The sequence below is a fragment of the Hakea prostrata genome, chromosome 3, assembly GCF_041222555.1.
Source record: "Hakea prostrata isolate BN-2017 chromosome 3, UWA_Hpros_2, whole genome shotgun sequence".
Taxonomy (NCBI): Eukaryota; Viridiplantae; Streptophyta; class Magnoliopsida; order Proteales; family Proteaceae; genus Hakea; species Hakea prostrata.
The window spans coordinates 75,226,107-75,244,668 of NC_142602.1; the positions used below are offsets into that span (position 1 = coordinate 75,226,107).

General features: G+C 41.6%; 1 protein-coding gene across 3 annotated transcripts in view; it reads left to right on the top strand.

The window, feature by feature from the left end:
* Nucleotides 1–14,902: 14,902 nt before the first annotated feature.
* The window catches only part of LOC149023092 (uncharacterized), a 75,886-nt gene continuing 72,226 nt past the window's right edge, over nt 14,903–18,562 (top strand). For all 3 annotated transcript variants that reach the window (XM_089150940.1, XM_089150941.1, XM_089150942.1), the window contains exons 1-3: nt 14,903–15,083; nt 15,178–15,280; nt 15,376–15,439. In XM_089150940.1, coding sequence (XP_089007066.1) covers nt 14,986–15,083; nt 15,178–15,280; nt 15,376–15,439 — 265 coding nt within the window. In that variant the 5' untranslated portion in view covers nt 14,903–14,985. The remainder of the gene's footprint in view (nt 15,084–15,177; nt 15,281–15,375; nt 15,440–18,562) is intronic.

Below are 18,562 nucleotides of genomic sequence, written 5' to 3' on the forward strand. Positions count from 1 at the left end.
AAACTGATGGCCGTCTTGGATTGTCACCCGCATCCTGTCCCGAACGAACTCAATCGACTTGCACGGACGGACTTGGGGAAGATCTTGCCTCAACAGTTTGCTCGACCAATCCCTCATTTGACACGTTAGTGTCAACAATGGTGTCGGTCGGGGAGAGGCCATTGCAATGCTGAGAGCCTCCGAGAGGGTCTGCAATGATTATTCAAGGGCAAGAAAAGAGACAGAGGCCAGCAGGTTCGAACTGCAAGTACAAGTCCATGATTTGAAAGAGTCTTTGGCCAATCTCCTAAAAGACCCTTGCAGGAAAACGTGAGTAGTCAGAGCACAAGTTGGGAGTCCTTCGTTCTACATGGGAGCATAACTAGTCTGTGATTTTGAGGTTGAGTGAAGAGGCCAATGTGAATCAGAGAAAGGCGGGGGATGCCACCAAAAGGATGAAAGAGCTCAGGAGGGAGCTGTTTGACGCTGCTACCCTTGGTTTCCAACTGGGGCTAGATGAGGCCTTCAAATTGATGATGGCAAGGCTCCCTGCGGACATGTTGGAGCTGGCCTGTAAAGACTCTATTTTTAATGCCGAAGTTTGCAGACGGCTGAATCTTCCTATCTCAACTGGATGCATCCCTCACAGGGGGCGTCCTCATCCTCCAGAGAAGTAGCTCAGACATCTGGCCCCTCTCATGCTTTAGTTGTAGCCCTTGATCCAAAGGTCTCTAAAGAAGTTTTGGAAATTGCTCCCCTATTGCAAGTCAATCCGGATGGCTCTATTATAGTGCCCACCCTTGAAGATACAAGTTCTTGACTTTTCTGTCGTTAAAAACTATATCTGACACAAGTTCTTGACTTTTCTGTTGTTAAAAACTATATCTTTTGTTCTCCTCTCTCTCTCTCTCTCTCTCTCTCTCTCTCTCTCTCTCTCTCTCTCTCTCTCTCTCTCTCTCTCTCTCTCTCTCTCTCTCTCTCTCTCTCTCTCTCTCTCTCTCTCTCTCTCTCTTTCTTTCTTTCTTTCTTTCTTTCTTTCTTTCTTTCTTTCTTTCTTTTATTTATTTATTTATTTATTTTTTAATGGTGAGCTCCTTTTTGGTTGTAGCTCCCCTTTTATGAATGGAAAACTTTCCTTTTTGCACATTCTTGCTAAGCTTGTCGGAAGGAGATGTCAGGAATACCGGCAACTTTTGGGCTTGCCTTATCAGCAAAAGGAAAACGCTGCTCTAGGAAGATCACTTATTGGTCCTTCAGTGTCTTCCGCTGATAAGTTAGTTAACTTTTTAACTTTCTTCTTGAAGATTACTGGTTCCAAATGTCAAGGGACGCCACTTTGTTACCTTTATTTGGAAAGTGGGCCACGAAGATCGATATATGTCTCTAACTTAGTGGGGACACTAGGTCCTCCTCAGATAACTGCCACTTTCCTCATGTAGACTTCACGGATGCTTTTCTGCAGTGAAGTGGAGGCTTAAGAAGCACTCACTTTGCTGGCCTGCGAGAAGTTGTTTCTCCAAGAACTGTTATATTGACACTCAGAGTGGGCCTGACACCTTTTGGTCCCTCTCGAGGACGTACTTTTAGGTGTCGTTAGGCTCCCGCGTTCGCGGTCATGCATATTTAGCTAAGGAAAGTGGATTCTGCGAGCTGGATCACAAATTTATCTCTCACTATCATGCCAGTCAAGTCCTAGACTGTTAGCAACGAGTCTTGCGGAACTTCCAACGCTTTATGCGGTTGGTGGCCTTGAGATAGTTTGTTCAGAGGGTAAGCGCCATGGCTATCCCGATTGTTGGCAATACCTCTTGGACATTTCATGTCGATAAGCTGCAGCCGATCCAAGCTTAGTGGATCGGTCCATCTGCTTGATCGTATCAATCTCTAAAAGACTCTGTTCCCTCAAAGGGGGGTAGATCATCCCCAAAAATGAGGTTATTGGTGATGCCTCCTGGGTGACCCTTAAAAAAAGAAGGGGAAAGGGCATTCAGAGATACTGAGTTTGCTGATGACCCGACTCCTACTAGGCTCCATTTTTCCTGAACTAGGCCACCTCTCCTTGGATGTAATGACCCTTCAGCAAGGAAGGTTTGGTTTCTCTTCCGGTCGAGCCTTCCGTGAGAGTGACTAGTTTGTTTCTAGCAATATGCGCTATGGTGAAAAGGTTGAGGAAGCCATACAACATGCGCAGCCTCGTCCACCTTTGGTAGCTTAGGAGATAGCCGAGTGGATGTTGCAGTCATCCAGCAAGGTTTTCTTCCTTCACCACCGCCGGGGCTCCTGCTTTTGAGTAACTTTGATCATGTGGGAGAGATTCGGGGTTTCTCCCCGGAGGTAGGTCAAGGCTAGCCCACTGAAGGGCCTTGATACGCCTTTACTACTATCCTCAAGTAATTGTCTACTTTGCCTGCTTCTATTGCGATCAACCACCAGGAATATGGTGTTAACGTCCTCAACTGTGACAGCTGCATCTTGACGCTCTGCTCCCACTAGGGGGTGCATGAATATGCTCTTGAGGGCCCTTAATTTATTGATTTTCGGATTTTACTTCAGGATTATAGATTGCGAAGTCTTTAGAGAGACAGGTAATTCTCCTGCCCACTCTGCCTGATCCTGGGACTACAATAGTAGCTTTTCGTCCTACTTCGATACCCCCACAGGACACGCCTACTTGCTTTTCCAATTCATATGCCCAAGATGACAAGAATTGAATTTGCTTGCCGCATGTAAAGCTGTAGGAGAGCGTAGTCGGTCTTTCGGTTGAGGGAGAACGTCTACCTCAAAATACTTTGGGGGGGGGGAGCGCATGCGGGTGCGAGATTAGATCCGAGTTGAACAAGTGATTCACTCCCAAGGGGAGGATCAGCAAACACTCAAGGATACCTGTATCCCACCCCCTTTCTTCCAAAGACTGACATTCCTTCTCAAGGCACGAGAACTTGATATCCCCATCGTCCTCCATCCTTCGCGGGCTTGCAGCAATGATTTTGACGAAAAAAGGAATGAAGGGAGAGCTACCTATCTTTTTGTTGGCAGTTTCCCATAGACGGCGCCAAATGTTGATGTGAAAAATATGGTCTTAGCTCCACTGTGTCGCTCTTGACCCAGCACTTGCTCCTGATACCAAAACAAAGTGAAAGCGGGCCGCCTCAGAGGACAAGAAGCCACCTCCGTCGATCGAGTTAGTCCAGGTTAGCAAATCAAAGACTCCATTGAGGAGTGAAAGCCCAAAGAGATGATGAAGATCATGCTCTTTAAGGGTTTAGATAGCTAAAGAGAATGGTAGCTATAGTGTTCAGAGCTTACCCAGTTCGAGCTTGATGAGGAATTATATAGTTGATCCATACGTCAGGAAGTATTGAAGGTTTCTCAGCCCTTGGATGCCAATTTGTTAAAATAGAAGGTGGAGATGGCCTCATTGGTGAAGATCAACCAGTCAGATGATTTGATCGCTTGTCCGCCGTGCCGTCTTATCATGGGATGGGCCGCCTGGACAAAGGGGCTGATAGCACTAGGCTCGACATCAGTAACGGTTAAGCTCTTGAACACTACAGCTACCATTCTCTTTAGCTTTCTAAACCCTTAAAGAGCACAATCTTCATCATCTCTTTGGGCTTTCACTCCTCAATGGAGTCTTTGATTTGTTGACCTAGACTAACTCGATCGACAGAGGTGGCTTCCCGTCTTCTGAGGCGGCCCACTTTCACTTTGTTCTGGTCTTAGGAACGAGTGTTGGATCAAGAGCGAACCGTGGAGCTAAGACCATATTTTTCACACCAATAGTAACAAATGTCACAAAGGTAGTGTATTCAGGGCTAGCCCATTGAGGGTGTATAAGCAAAGATCCTTGTCATTGACTGATTTACCAACAGTTGCAAGGAGATCAATTCGTGTTTACTTTGAAAAGATAATAATTGGTAGTAGAATGTCTACACCTTGTGTTTTGAAATTGAAGGTGGAGTTGCATCATGCGTGCTTTGGAGAGGTTATTGTAAATGCACACAAGAGTTCTCCAAACGTCAACAGAGGTTAGACAACCAATAACTTGGGCATGGGTAGACTCGGTGAGAGAAGAAGGTAACCAACTTAGGGTGAGTTGGTCTTCAGATAGGTGTGGTTGGTGGGAGAAGGATTCGTACTAGAGGCATTGGCATTCTTAATGGGAAGAAATTAAGACCAACATGGCTTACAACCAAGTAAGGAACTAGCCCCTTGGAAGAGAGAGATGCTGAAGAGTAGATAAGAGAGGAAGAGAGACATTAATGTGGTAAAGTTCTTGCTGAATCTACGTCCATGGAGATGAACTTTCACATTATGTTTTTTTACTCATAAATCACACTCCTTAAAGGAGGTGATTAAGTTAATCAAGGAATTTGTCATTGCTTTTCAAGGAAACGATTTGAATTGAGATTGAGTGCAATTATCTCTCTGTTCTTGCTGAATCGACGTCCATAGAGATGAACTTCAACATTATGTTTTCGTACTTGTAAATGGCATTCCTTAAAGGAGGTGATTAAGTTAATCAAGGAATTTGTCGTTGCTTTTCAAATAAATGATTTGAATTGGGATTGAGTGTGTTGTTCCATTGGCTTAAAATGAAGGTGTTGTCATTGTTGGCAACTTAAGTGGGCTTTGATATGGTACAAACACAAAAAGGTTCCTTTTGCAATCATTTTTATATGAAAAAAAAAAAGGGAGAGAAGATTGCTGCAACGTTTTGGGAAAGTAAATTTGAGAGAAAGAAGACAAGATTGCTGCAATGTTTTTGGAAAGTATATTTGAGAGAAAGAAGAGAAGATTGCTGCAACATTTTGGTAAAGTAAATTTGAGAGAAAGAAGAGAAGATTGTTGCAACGTTTTTGGAAATTAGATTTGAGAGAAAGAAGAGAAGATTGCTGCAACGTTTTTGGAAAGTAGATCTGAGAGAATGAAGAGAAGATACTGCTGAAATGATTTGAATCGTTCTTTCTACACATCTTCTATTATTCTGAAAAAAAAAAAAAAAAAAAAAAAAAAAAAAAAAAGAAGAAGCTGATGCTGCTGATTGAAGATTTGTGTTTTTTGAACAAAAAGATGCTCTGCTGCTGCTGCTAATTAAAGATCTGTGTTTTTTGAATAAGAAGATGTTCTACTGCTGCTGAAAGATGTTGTTGCTATAGCTTGAAGATCTGCATTTTTAAACAAGAGATGCTGCTGCGTTTTTGAACAAAAAGAAGTTGTTGTTGAAGGAAAGTCTTTTGTTTTGCTAAATAAGAAAGAAAGTGAAAAGAGAAGGAATAAGAAGCAGTAGCAAGGGTGTGCATGAAACAAAGAACAGAGGTGCAACAAGTTTTTTTCTAAAGAGAAAGATTGAAAAGAGAAAGAAGAATTGGAGAAAAAGAAAGAAAGAAAGAAAGAAAAAAAGTATTGTTACCATGCATCTTACACAAGTGAGGTAACCCATATTCACAAGTTATTGTGTATTATTTTCTAGGCTATGTTAACTGATGAAAGACCTAGATCATGAATGTAATTGGGGGAACTTGAATTATTGTTTTACATTGTAACTTAGCAAGTTGGAGCTTGTCTAGGGGGTTGGGGTTGGTGCCCTTGTTTGAATTACATTTTAAACTAAAGCAGGGATTGGTGTTCCTAGACTGTTGTAGCAGTCAAAATACTTAGGAGTGTATTGAGTAATATACGAAACCCTAGGTAGGGTATTACTTCGTGGACGTAGGCAATTTGGCTGAACCACGTAAACTCTGGTGCATTGTGTCTTTGGTTTTTTTTTTTTTTTTTTGCACATATTGGAGTGCCTTGATTGCAGAGTGGTGGTACACTGTCTGGTAGACCCAGCCACATTGTGGTGTTTGGTGGACGTGTCTTTGTGCAGTTGATAGCTACGAAAATGTTCTAATCAATCTTGTTTCGAGATTAAAGAAGTTTCACATCGAAGCGAATTTTTGAAGACACTCATTCACCCCCCTCTCAGTGTCAATCTGGGAATAACAGAGTGCAATAACCACTCTTATCTCTTAGGATTCTATTTGTTAATATCAATAGCTCATTGATCAATTTCCCCTTTTTCCTTTGGATTCCAAGATGGTGGCTATGTAATTAGGATACTTATCACTAACAATCATATTTGTTGGCTTTCTATGGTTGTAGTAGATACTCCTAGTTGTTCGAGGTGAATTTGAATTACTTTCTTTTGTCATGTTGACTAGCCTTCCATAGTTGTTTTCATGGTTCAAGTTTTGGTCAAAATCGACTGAGATATTGATAAAATCTTGATTTTCTAATAACCCAAGAAGAAGCATTGGGGTAAACTAAACTTGGTTTTGAAGTGACATAAATTCACTTGTCGTTACCATTAATCAAGATGTCTTGCTGGTTTTTTGAGAGTTTAGATTTGGTTTCAACATACATTTACCCATTTTGATGATTTTGTTGGATTTTTGTCAAAAACCAAGGGAATTTTTCCTACTTTAGGTAAAACTTTAACTCAAACAAGCTTGGAAGAAGATCTAGCCATCGAATAAGAAAGGTACTTGTGTCCACCTCTTGACATTGTTGTACTGTCTCACCAAAAAAAGAAAAAAAGAAGCCCTTGTACTAAAATACATTAGAACTTTGACAATATATATATGGGCATAATATATATATATAGAACTCTTTGAATTCTGTGGTGTTTTTGTGAATTGGAAACCTAAAATTCTGAACTCTAGCAAACAATGGTAGACTTGGTCAAGATTCCTATCAATCATTTTTAGTGATTTTTTCAAGAAAATAACTCATCCATTGTGTATAGAAGCCTTCAAATGGTGTGTATACCAGAAACCAAATAGAAAACCATAATTTAGGTGTTGAAACCAGATGTCAATAGCCGTCTTTGAAGCTCCCATGCTAAGGTTCCCGTGCTAATTTCCCCAAGTCTAGGCTTCTACTCGAGCTATCTCCCAATCCATCTGTGGTCCCTGGTTGAACTGCCTGGTCCACTTTGGTTTGGGATGTTCGTTTTGGTTGGCTGACAATTTGGGACTGAATTGGGTCACTTGGTGGGAAATGGTACAACACTACCAGAAGAACAAAGCTTTCAATTTGAACTTTTGAAACTTTTCCTTCTCTCCATAAAAAGCTCATGAAGCTCTTTTCCTCTTAGCATTGTATCATTGTTCTTTGTTCAAGTACCTCCCCTCTTATATAGTCCACTGCTCTCGCAAGTCGCAACATCAATAACCCACCAGACCAACAAGTGTTCTCCTAGTTGGCTCCAGTACTGCTGTCCAGCAAATTGCAGAGAAGGAAACATCAAGGGCAAGATGTGCTCCAACTTCAGACCGTAGGCCACGGTAAGTATCATGAGATAACAGGTTCAGGTCACAGATATGAAAAGTCAAACGAAAAAAAAAAAAAAAACACATTTACACCAAGATATGCCAAATTAAAGACCATTAAAATGGCGGTTGCATGCATGAAGAAGAAACTCCAACAGCCTGGGCTAGCTTGCAACCTAGTGTTGATAGCATCAAGGGGATTAACTAATTTGATCGCCGGCAGCACAACACCACCTAAGGCAAAGCTGGCTTGTTCTCCAAAACTCGAATTTAGTCTAAATACCTATTGAAGGATCACCTTAAATTGTTCAAAAGAGTCTTCCGACCGAAGCTCGCATATGGTTTAGGTTAAGACATTAATCGTATTCTGCTTGCTTCATTCCAAGTAAAAGATGGGAGTGAAACTTGCCTCTTCAGTCAATCCTTTAGATTGAATTTGAGATATAAAGATTCTTGACACTGGAGGGGGGAGATCCCAGTATTGCTATAGCTCTCTCGCAGCTTCTATCGCCATTAATCGAAATCTCCGTCAGCACTTGGTAGTACGAATCCATCAACGGTCTTGCGGAGAAGCTCATCCATGACAACCTCCTTGGAGTATTCTATGTTCATCAAGCCAAGGCTAACTTCTCCTTTTTTTTTTTTTTTTTTTGTTGATACGAAACAATAAAATACAACTATTTTGGTACATTACACATTACATTCTTCCAGTCCCATGGGGTTGTCTCATCTAGCGCTGTACAAGCAAGCAAATACGCTGATTTCAAAATTTCATGATCCTTGTTTGTAATAATCTGAGCTCCTTCTATTTTGGGCGCAAGAATCAATAAGTCTTCAATTGCTTCTAAAGGCCATCTAGTCTTTGGAATAGGTATAGTCTCCTTGATCTGTCCCCAATTTGTTATGATTTCGTCCGGCTTCAAGTGTTGATTTTGTGCAATTCTCATTCCTGAGGCTAACCCTTTAGCCATCGTAGCAACATAGGAGGTTCCTTTCTCTTTGCCGACCCAGCAGTAGACAATGTTCCGTTGTCTCGTTAGCCCCCAACAGTATCCTGTTTCCTTTTTTTCATGATTCACAACTCCTGCACAGAATAATATAGTGAGGTCGTTGGCCACTGATTCTTGTAATCTAGAGAAATTAGTTTCCCTCAGGCCCCTATAATTTGAGGTCTGTAGATTACAATGTCTTTCCCCAGGTGGGTGCAACTGTAGTTCTTGACACCACTTGTTTATATAATTCAGTACTCTCATAGGGTCCGCATCCATTTTTCTGAAAATTATTTCATTACGCATTCGCCACAGACTAAAACAGGTAATACTTATAACAGATACTAACCATCTTATCATAGGTTTGGCAAGTTGTGAGTTATAAAACAAATCTAGACAGAAATCAGAAATATTAGAGAAAGGTAGTAATTATGTTCTTAGCCCGAGTGGTCCCGATGTCCAGATCCTTCTTGACCATTCACAAGTGAAAAATAGATGCCAACTCGATTGTGTGCTATGACCACAAAACGTACAGCCACCTGCATTTGGATTCCATCTGGCGAGTATTGCATTAACTGGGATTCCTGCATGCATAAATCGCCACAAAAAGTTAATAAATCTTGGATGAATCTTAAGTTTCCATAAAAACATCCACCATCTTTTAGTCAGACAAGATACAGGTGAAAGATTAGAATTAAGGAGCAGTTGTTGATATGCTAATTTAGTAGACAATTGCTGTGCAAGAGAAAAATTTAACTTCCAGGAATCCTGTTGGGAGTTAAGCAAAAGAGAGTTTAAAGAAGATAACACCAAAGGATCAAGAGTAAGTGAAATTTCATCATCAAAACTACCTCTCATGTTAACCACATCTGCCACTGAAGCCTTGTAGGGCGCAACAAGTATGTTAAAATCCCCCACAACATGGTCCTCTTTATTGGTTATCCATGGATCAAACCAAAAAGAGGTTTCTTCTCCATTCCCCACCGATCTAATTATTAAGTTTCTAAGGTTCGGAATAGTAGATCGAAGGCTATTCCATATAATTGAACCGTTCCTTTTCCCCACCTTTGGGTCAAATAATGAAGTATGGGGGAAATATTTTGCCTTAAAACACTTTGCCCAGAGCGAGGATTGCTCCGTTAAAAGTCTCCACCCAAGTTTAAGCAGAAGTGCTTTATTCATAAGCTCCATTCGCTTAAAACCTAGTCCCCCCATGGTTTTAGGGAGACAACACTTCTCCCAAGAAATAAGTGAAAAATTCTTACCTTTATCCGCTTTGCCTAACCAGAATTTTTGGCAAATTGAATCCATTGTTTTACACACCTTCTTCGGAAACAGGATATACTGCATATGGTAGATTGGCACTGCTTGCATTACAGATTGAACCATGATAGCTCTCCCTGCAAACGAAAGAGAGTGCGCTTTCCATCCTGCTAATTTTGATTTCAGCTTGACCAAGACAGGATCGAAACTTTCTGTCCTTGTCTTCCCATAGAAAAGAGGGCTGCCTAAATAGGTAGAATTCTTACCCATTTCCTTTATTCCTAAAACATTCAAGATTTGTTCCTTCATCGCAGGTTGTGTGTTTTTGCTGAAGAAAGCCTCACTTTTATCCAGATTGATCACCTGTCTAGTAATTAGTCCAAAAATATCTAGAACAGATTTGATCACACAAATATCATCTAAAGAGGCACGACAAAAGATGAAGGTGTCATCAGCAAAAAACAGATGAGTAATTTCAGGTGCCAAGCGGGCAATTTTAATACCATGGAATGCATTTTCAGCCCTAAAAGCCCCCAGAAGCCTAGACAAAATTTCCATAATAATCAAAAACAGATACGGGCTTAGGGGACAGCCTTGTCTTAATCCTCTACTCCCCGAGAAAAAAGAATAGGGTGCACCATTCAATTTGATAGAAAAAGAAGCTGTGGAGATTAGGGTGGAGACTAAAGAACAAAATTTGGAATCGAACCCTAGGCATTTTAAAACATGCAACAGAACACCCCACTCAACCCTGTCATATGCTTTTGACATATCCAGCTTTAAGGCAATAAACCCTTTTTTTGCCTTCGACTTTCTCATGAAATAAAAAATTTCATGTGCCAGCATAATATTATCGGTAATCTGTCTTTCTGGCACAAAGGCTGCCTGACAAGGGGAGATGATTCTATTCAACACAGTCTTCAATCTTGTAGCCAGGAGCTTAGCCAGAATTTTATAAGAGACATTGCACAAGCTTATTGGTCTAAAATCAGTAACCACCGATGCATGATCATTTTTTGGAATAAAACATAACAGGGTGTGATTAGTACCAGGGGGGAGTGAAGCATGAGTGAAAAAATCAGAGACAAACTTCAGCACATCTAAATTTAATTCGGACCAAAACTGTTGGTAGAAACATGCCTGGAATCCATCAAAACCAGGGGCTTTAGTAGCCCCCATTGAGAAAATAGTTTTGCGGATCTCATCCAATAAGGGTGGTGCAGAAAAGAATTCATTGTTCAGGACAAAGTCCTCCGAAGGGAACAACATCTCCACCAAAGGAGGGATCACTGGATTGCTGGAGGTATACAGGTCTTTCATATAACTAGCAAAACAGTTAGCAATACCTGAAGGGTCTGAAAAAGTTTCCTCACCAGATTTGATGAACTCAATCTTCCTACGCTTCACATGTATCTTGGCAACATTATGGTAAAATTTGGTATTTCTGTCTCCATCAGAAATAAACTGAGTCCTGGATTTCTGAAACCAAAAGGATTCTTGAGCATCATAAATCCAATGTAACCAATTCAGCTTTTGATGATATAAAGACCAGTCCGGATTCATGCACTGTTCAATAGCAGCCAATTCCATAACAAGTCTTTCACATAAAGAGTTAATGTTACCAATTTTGTTAGCATTCCAACTGCGAAGGAAATTGGAAAGGGAAGCTAATTTAGAAATGAAGCTCTCAGATCCCAGTTCCCTCCAAGCAAAACTCACATCATTTTGAAAATCAGGGTGCCCCAGCCAAGCTGTTTGAAAATGAAAGAGTTTTCTTCCCGTGGGGACAGCAAAATTTGTATTTATGAGAAGCGGGGAGTGATCAGATTCAACAGCTGGCAGAATAGACATCCTAATGTTAGGAAATTGTATTTGAAATTTTGGGTCGGCAAAGGCTCTGTCAAGAGTTTCAAGAGTAAGATGAGGTGCCTTCTTGTGGTTCGACCAAGTAAATTTAGATCCTTCCCCAGTTAGTTCAAGTAATTGGAAATGAGCCACAATATTTGCAAGGTAAATCCGGCTAGGTGAGTGGTTAAAGCTGCCTCCGCATTTATCATTTGGGGATAACAGCTCATTGAAGTCACCACAAAGCAAGAAGGGATCAGAAAGATTGGAGATGTATTGCATAAGGTCAACCCAAACAGGAATTCGTAGGTTGTATTGAGGTGGTGCATAAACAAAAATAGCCACCCAATTACAGGTTTTCCCATGAACATTAATTCCAATGAAATGATCATTTGCAAACAAAACAGAGGTAGAGTACGAATTGTCTGAGAGAACCCAAAAACCACCTTGAAACCCTCTTAGTCCCTTGCTGGGGACCGCATGCACGGGTACGTAATTTAAAAGGGATCCATGGAACCGATTGAAAACTGAATCAAGATTCTTGCATTTGGGTTCACACAAGAACAAGATATTAGGAAAAAACTTCCTACATAATTTTTCTAATCTTAACAGGGTAAACTTTCCATTCAAACCACGTACATTCCAACTTAACAATTTCATTATATCTAACTCCTCTCTCCACTGTCCTCCAAAAAGAAATATAGGACATAGGTAAGAAATTCTCCACAAAATAACCGAGAAAAGGAGCAAAACAGATTGAAACACAATTACAACTAGATCAAGCTTAAGAGTAGAACGCATGCAGACTATCAGTGAGGACCTGGGGGGGCAGACACAAGCAATTACCAACAAAGTTAGCAACACAGATAAAACCGAAGGCTAGAAGAAGTAGTTAACAAATTTTCGGACACTCAGAAAAACGCAAGTACAGCAATCAAACACAGCAAGAGAAAATTTATCGAGCAAAAATAGGAAGTGAGAGGTAGGGGTCACCTGGTTGTCCATCAGAGGTTGATCTTGTGCTGGTGCAGTATAAAAGGTATTGTGGAAGGGATGTAGCATGTTCTGATTTGCTCTATCAAATGTCTTCAACATAATGGCCTCTTTCATAGAGTTGAGAAGGGAGTCAGGATTAAAGGAGTTAGAAAGAAGGGATTCGACAAAGGAGTTGAAGGACTCCATAGGGTCAAAAGGCAGCATGTTGTTGGTTGACATTCTCATTCTCTTGCGGGTGTGAAGACTCTCTTCGGTCTCCCAAATTCCCCCAGTCTCAAACGATTCACCGACAATTACACCCTTAGCGTGTTCACCCTTATACCCTCCTTTAGCCACATCCATGTTACCATAGACATGGTAGATATTAACCGTTTGAGCCCCATCAATCAATTTTTTTTCCCATTTGGCTCCACATCTAGAAGGATCGCATATATTATTTGCTTTGTCCTCACACGCCTCCTTACACTTTCCTTTGAGTTGCGTATCGGATTTGTTATTTTCCTCAAACAAAGCAGGAAGGTTGAAACCTTCCAAGCCACCATCATCTTTTTTAGAATCATTGAGGCAGAAGCTATCTTTTGCTTCCTCACAGTCCAAGGCCATTGGTATAGCCTCATCCACCACCACAGAAGCCACACCCAGTTTCCTTGGGCCATCTTTTAAGGAGGCCAAGCTTACAGTTTTAAGCTGTAGGAATTTTTCCAGTGATTTGGTAGAAAACGTTTTTGAAGAGCCAGACATTATTGGCCGAGTCTTGGCTTTTCACAAAAGATCCAGCAAGAGGACTGTCAATGTTGGGAATTCCTTTAGGGGACAAGCGAAACGGGCATGACTGATCACCATGAGACACCCGACCGCATCTAGAACAGATCATTTTTAGTTCGAACAAGCACTTAGCTTGGACAGCCTCCCCTTTGATGTTGCGTATAGCGACATGCAGCTCAATTGGCTGATTAAGATCAAGCATCACCTTAACACGAGCAGCATCCGGCGGGAGTCCAAGGGCTTTGAGATGTATTTGGACATCAACAACCTTTCCAAAGATGGAAGCCGCTTCTGAAATCAGGGGTTCTTTATAACAGTCTTCAGGAATGCAGTGTATTTGGATCCAAATAGCTAAGGGAGGTGCCAAATCACCAAGGCCAGCGTTCTCAGGGAAAGGAGTGAGCGCGAGATGCAGAATGCCAGCGTCAAGCCACCAAGGTGCACACGAGATAATACGGTTCCTATGCTCCTCAGTCATGAATTCAGCAGCCACCAGCTTTTGGTTATAGCATATGATATACGTCGCTCCTCCACTTTCCCACATCTTTGACAAACGATCCACCACTTCAGTTGCCGGAAGGACCTTGTAGCTAAGTATTTGTCCAAAACAGACCCTTTTGCTCCTCTTGTGAGGGAGGTACCTAGTAACAGAGCCCTCCAGTTTGGTGACACCATGCTCAGAAAGACGCCAGCACGCTGCCGAAATAGTGTTATCAGGTTCAACCTCTGTAGATTTAGAACGTCCTTTGAGTGGCGAGCTTCCCAGGATGCCCGAAGAAGATGGTTGAATAGCAGAGCCACGAGAAGCCACTGATGGGGTTTGGCGACCCATGGAGACTTCGCAAAAACCCGCAGAGAAAGAGAAGGTCAGCAAGAGGTACCAGCAGATTCTCCACTGGTTTTCAAAGAGAGAAACCCCTAAGGGTGTTAGATAGAAGAAGAGGAAATAGATTCAAGAGAGAAGAAACTTTTCGTATTTCCAGAAAAGGAAGAAGTATGAAAGCTCGGTTTGTTCAGAAATAGAGAGACTGAGAGAAGATAAGAGGTACGATTGAAACTTTTAAGAAGCTTTGGCCAATCGTGAGGGAGAATCCAACTCATAAGCCTATAAAAAGACATATCAGGGGTCGAGGTGTAATGAGATACACCCGGTGGTAGGTAAGGAAGTGAACGAAAGAATTAAGAGCCTTAAGTCGAACAACACTTCATCCCTTCCACGCCTTTAATGCTGCATCTTCACAGAGATCCTCCTCTGATTTTCAACTAGGTAACCCCAAAAAAAGAACTACAAAAGTCTTAAAGGAGTAAGAACATCACGCTCCCACCAACATCGGTCATAAATATGAGACATGGTTCAGAACGGTCCAGAAATCATAAATACAAGGGAAGAAGAACGGAAACGTTTGCTTATGCTGTTAACAGGAGAAACTTTGCACTATTGCTTGTGCCATTAACAGATTCGGGCAGAAAGTTGACAGAAAGGAGGAAAGAGAAAAGAGAGGGAAGTTCGAGAGAGAGAGATTAATTAGTAGGATTTGTATTGAAAGTGGTGACCTCTGCTTTTGTGTCAACTGCACCAGTATGATGTGGAACAAGGCTAACTTCTCCTTAGTTATCTAAAAAGGTATTTTAGCTTCGCGAGCTAGAAGAAAGCGGAAGGGTAGTTTGGTCATAAAGAATGAAAAAAATTAATACTTTAATAAAAACTGTTGCAACGTGGTTAATGGTGCGTAACGCGCCCATTAGATGGGTTTCAAAAACTCGCGTTAGAATGGCGGGATATCATAGAAGAAGTGAAGTGCTCTTTTAAATCCAAGAAAATTCAGAAGAAAATGAACGCACAAACTACTCGACAGTGTGGTGAGATGGGAGACCACAGCGAATACATGCCCTCCTCCGAGCTTTCACTCGATATCAAGACCATCAAAGGGTTCGTTTCTGATGCTAACTCCGAATCTCCTCAAACCCTCCCTTTCCATTTTCTGCCCAATCACTTACTATGGGTTTGGTTTCTTTTTGCATAGTCGAGTGAAAGAGCTTTCAGAAATTTACAGAAGTTCCAAAGATCTTTCAGAAATTTCTGCCACTCATTCCGAGAAATTAAAAGATTTTGTTTCCCATCTTGCGGTATTTGCATTAAATTTCTGGTTTCTCTTTATTTGTTATTCTTTTTCGTTTCTGTTTTGCTACTTCATATGATTCTTCTTTTGAAACATTTTTAGAATGCAACGAATCAGATTACGTCCGAGTTGATGGGTTGTGATTCCTTGGGGCCTGAAGAATTGGGTGAGAAATCCATGCTGTATACCTATGTATCTATATTTGAGTTCCAACCCCCCACCCCCAGTTTTACGGTTCTCCTACTCATGTGGCTGTTTTTCAGTAACAATTGCAATGGTGAAGTTTCTGAATAGTGTCTAGAATTTCACTTGGTATTTCTTAGTTGAAGCTAATGGAATGGAGTGTTAAATTTGAATAATTTCTGTTGCCCTGATTACAAGGTATCTAAATATCCACCTATACTAGAATTTTAATTTTGAAGGAGCTGATGACGTTCAGGTAGTTGAGTTAGGATTGCTATCCATATTCTACTCAATAGCCCTTGCAAGCAAGATGAGGATGGAAGAACTTTGAGCTTGTCATTGAGTAACTAAGAGCATTTTGAATTGAAGCCGTTTGTCCTATCATCTGCATCTTGATCCACTGTAGAAAGAACATGAGGTTCCAGATCCTTGATTGCAACCTTTTCCCAAACAAAATGAAGATCAATTTTCAATATTCTTTGTTGAAGCATGGAAATTTGTATTTGAGGATAAATTAGCAGCTCCCAGGCTGTCACATCATGGATGAAGAAGAGTGATTCAGATCCTGAAGCACTGATTGAAGACAAAGGAGTTCAGCTGTCTCACAGACAAGACCTTGGAATTCTGATCCAATGCTTAACCAACCAACATCATGTTGCTCTTCCAAGAATAATGGTCAATAGGACACTCCTTCCAGTTTGCATTAGATTAGACTTAAAGGTGTAGAGAGGAGTTTGCATTGATAGAAAGACCAAGATCTGTGGTGCCTTTTATTGCGCTCCCACCATAGGTGATGGATCAAGGCACAGTACACTAGCTTACCAATCTGATCGCAAATGGAAGAACCTGAGAAGTTTCTCAAAATTCAAGATCATTCTCAAAAAAACCCATAGGATCTCCTTGAATGGGGCCCAAATGGAAGCTAGGGCTTTCCCTAGATAGATCTGGAGAAGGCACATGAAAAGAAAAAGTGCTCAAGGTTCTCCAAACCGTTCCAGCAAAGGGTGCAATTGGGGTAAGTAGGGATGTGGCAGTCAATAAGGAAGGATTGGATGGGGAGGGCGAGATTAAGAGCTCTCCAAAGGGTAAGGGAGTGGCGGGGAATGTAGCCTTTGAACCAAACCAATGGGGGCCAGGGGGCTTAGGGTTATGGGATTTGATGAGGTTCCAGGTAGATGAGGTGGAGAAGGTTTTGGAGGGGAAAGGGATTCCCAAACCTGTGTGAGAATGGGGAGGGGGGTAGGGATCCAGGACCCATTTGAGATGAAGTTAGACAAGGGGGTGGTTTTGGGAATACGGGTGCCATAGACAGTACGGGGACCAAAGAGGTTATAGAGAATGCCCATCGGATGCCACGGGTCAAGCCAAAAGGAGGTGGTGGAGCTAGAGGAGATGGAAGTAGAGATGGTAGAGATGGCACGGGGGTGCAGCAAGAGAATTTTCCTTTAGACCCAAGAAGGGTTTGAGGGCATAGGGACAGTCTAGAGGGAATTATAATGGAGATGGAAAGAATAGACCCACCTAACCCAAATAGAATCATGCTTTGCAGCAATTTTCCAAATAAGTTTGAGGAGGCAAGTTATATTAACATTAGTGATCCGGCGGATTCCCAAGCCACCTTCAGAGGTAGGCGGCAGATGGAAGACCAACTGACTGGGTGGATGAAGCGCGAGGCTTCCTGCCCTTTCCAAAGGAAGGAACATAATAAAGACTCTATGGCTTGGATGGTAGATTTGGGAATTGAGAAAATCCCGCACCAATAGAGATAGGAGGACTACATTTGTTTTATTGGTAGCTTGAAGTTGTGATTGGAGCTGGCATTATTTGAGTACAAGGAGTGGAAGCAAAGAGACATTCTGAAGAATTCAAAGCGGCAGGTGATGTTCCAGTGTGAATGACTTGTTCAGTATGTGAGGTAGAATGCAACCAAGAAGTAGCTAATTTTTTCCTGCTTCCGTTGAATACAAGCTGGGTTGATAACCTTGGTGAGCACTGGAATAGTTGAAGAAGTTGTAATAGGACTTTAACGTGTTAGAGTGCCACTTATAGGACCCTCATAAATGTAGTTCTTAGAGCCTCCGAATAACAAACAAGAAATAAATTCTGCTAACATCTGCCATTACAGAATAGTGAAAACAGCAACAAGGAAACATTCATTTCATTGGATAAATTCTGGTAAGGATCACCAATAGGTATGGCCCTGTTCCTACTTGATGATACTCAATTCTTGGAATGAGACAAACAAACTAAGGTTCTGTAATGAACAACAATACAGACCCAAGACCATACCCGAGAGGTTGCCCTCTCCCAGCAGGCTCTGCTTGCTCCCCCTGTTTCTGCTCTCCTCTTTCTCCCGCCTTTCATTCTTCCCTCTCTCTCCTTACATACCCCCAACCTTCGTAATAAACTCTAACAAGCTCTTACTCTCCTATCCAGTCTTCTTCTGCCACCTGGACTGTCTTTTCTGCATCTCTGCCCACAGCAGAATAGTGGTTGCTGTCCAATAGGGAGTTGCCATCTTTCCTCTCCCCTGCCCCTGCTGCGAGTGATGCTGTGTTCTCCCCTGCACCGACTGCGAGTGCTGCTGTCTTCCTATGCGGCTATGCCTATCCTTGCGTTTTTACACCCAAGTAATGAGGGGCTTATCAGCCAATGACATATACTTCAAGATGGTGGCCATGGAGTAATGGAAGGATGTGAGATTGCCAAAGGAGGTAGTTCGAATGGTTCAACTTGATTGTAATTGGGTGATTAAAGGTGGAAGAGATGTGCATGGTTGTGGGAAGAAATTGAGAGGCGGAAGAATCAGCAGTTTTGGATGCTGGCGAGGAGTAGGAGAAAAAGGAATGCATTATTAGCCTTCCAAAATATTTGAGTACCAAGTTGAAGCTAATGAAATGAAGTTTGAATTTTGAATTATTTCTTTTGCCTTGATAACACGGTATGAGGTCATATGTTATATGCATGTAAAGAATTAAAAGAATCTAAGTGTACATGGAATTCTATAAATTAAGAGGGTTCCTTAAAAAGCCTAAATGAATGACCACTTGTACAAGAACTCAAAATGATTTAAATGAGCTGATAACAATCAGGTTGTTGTTATGAG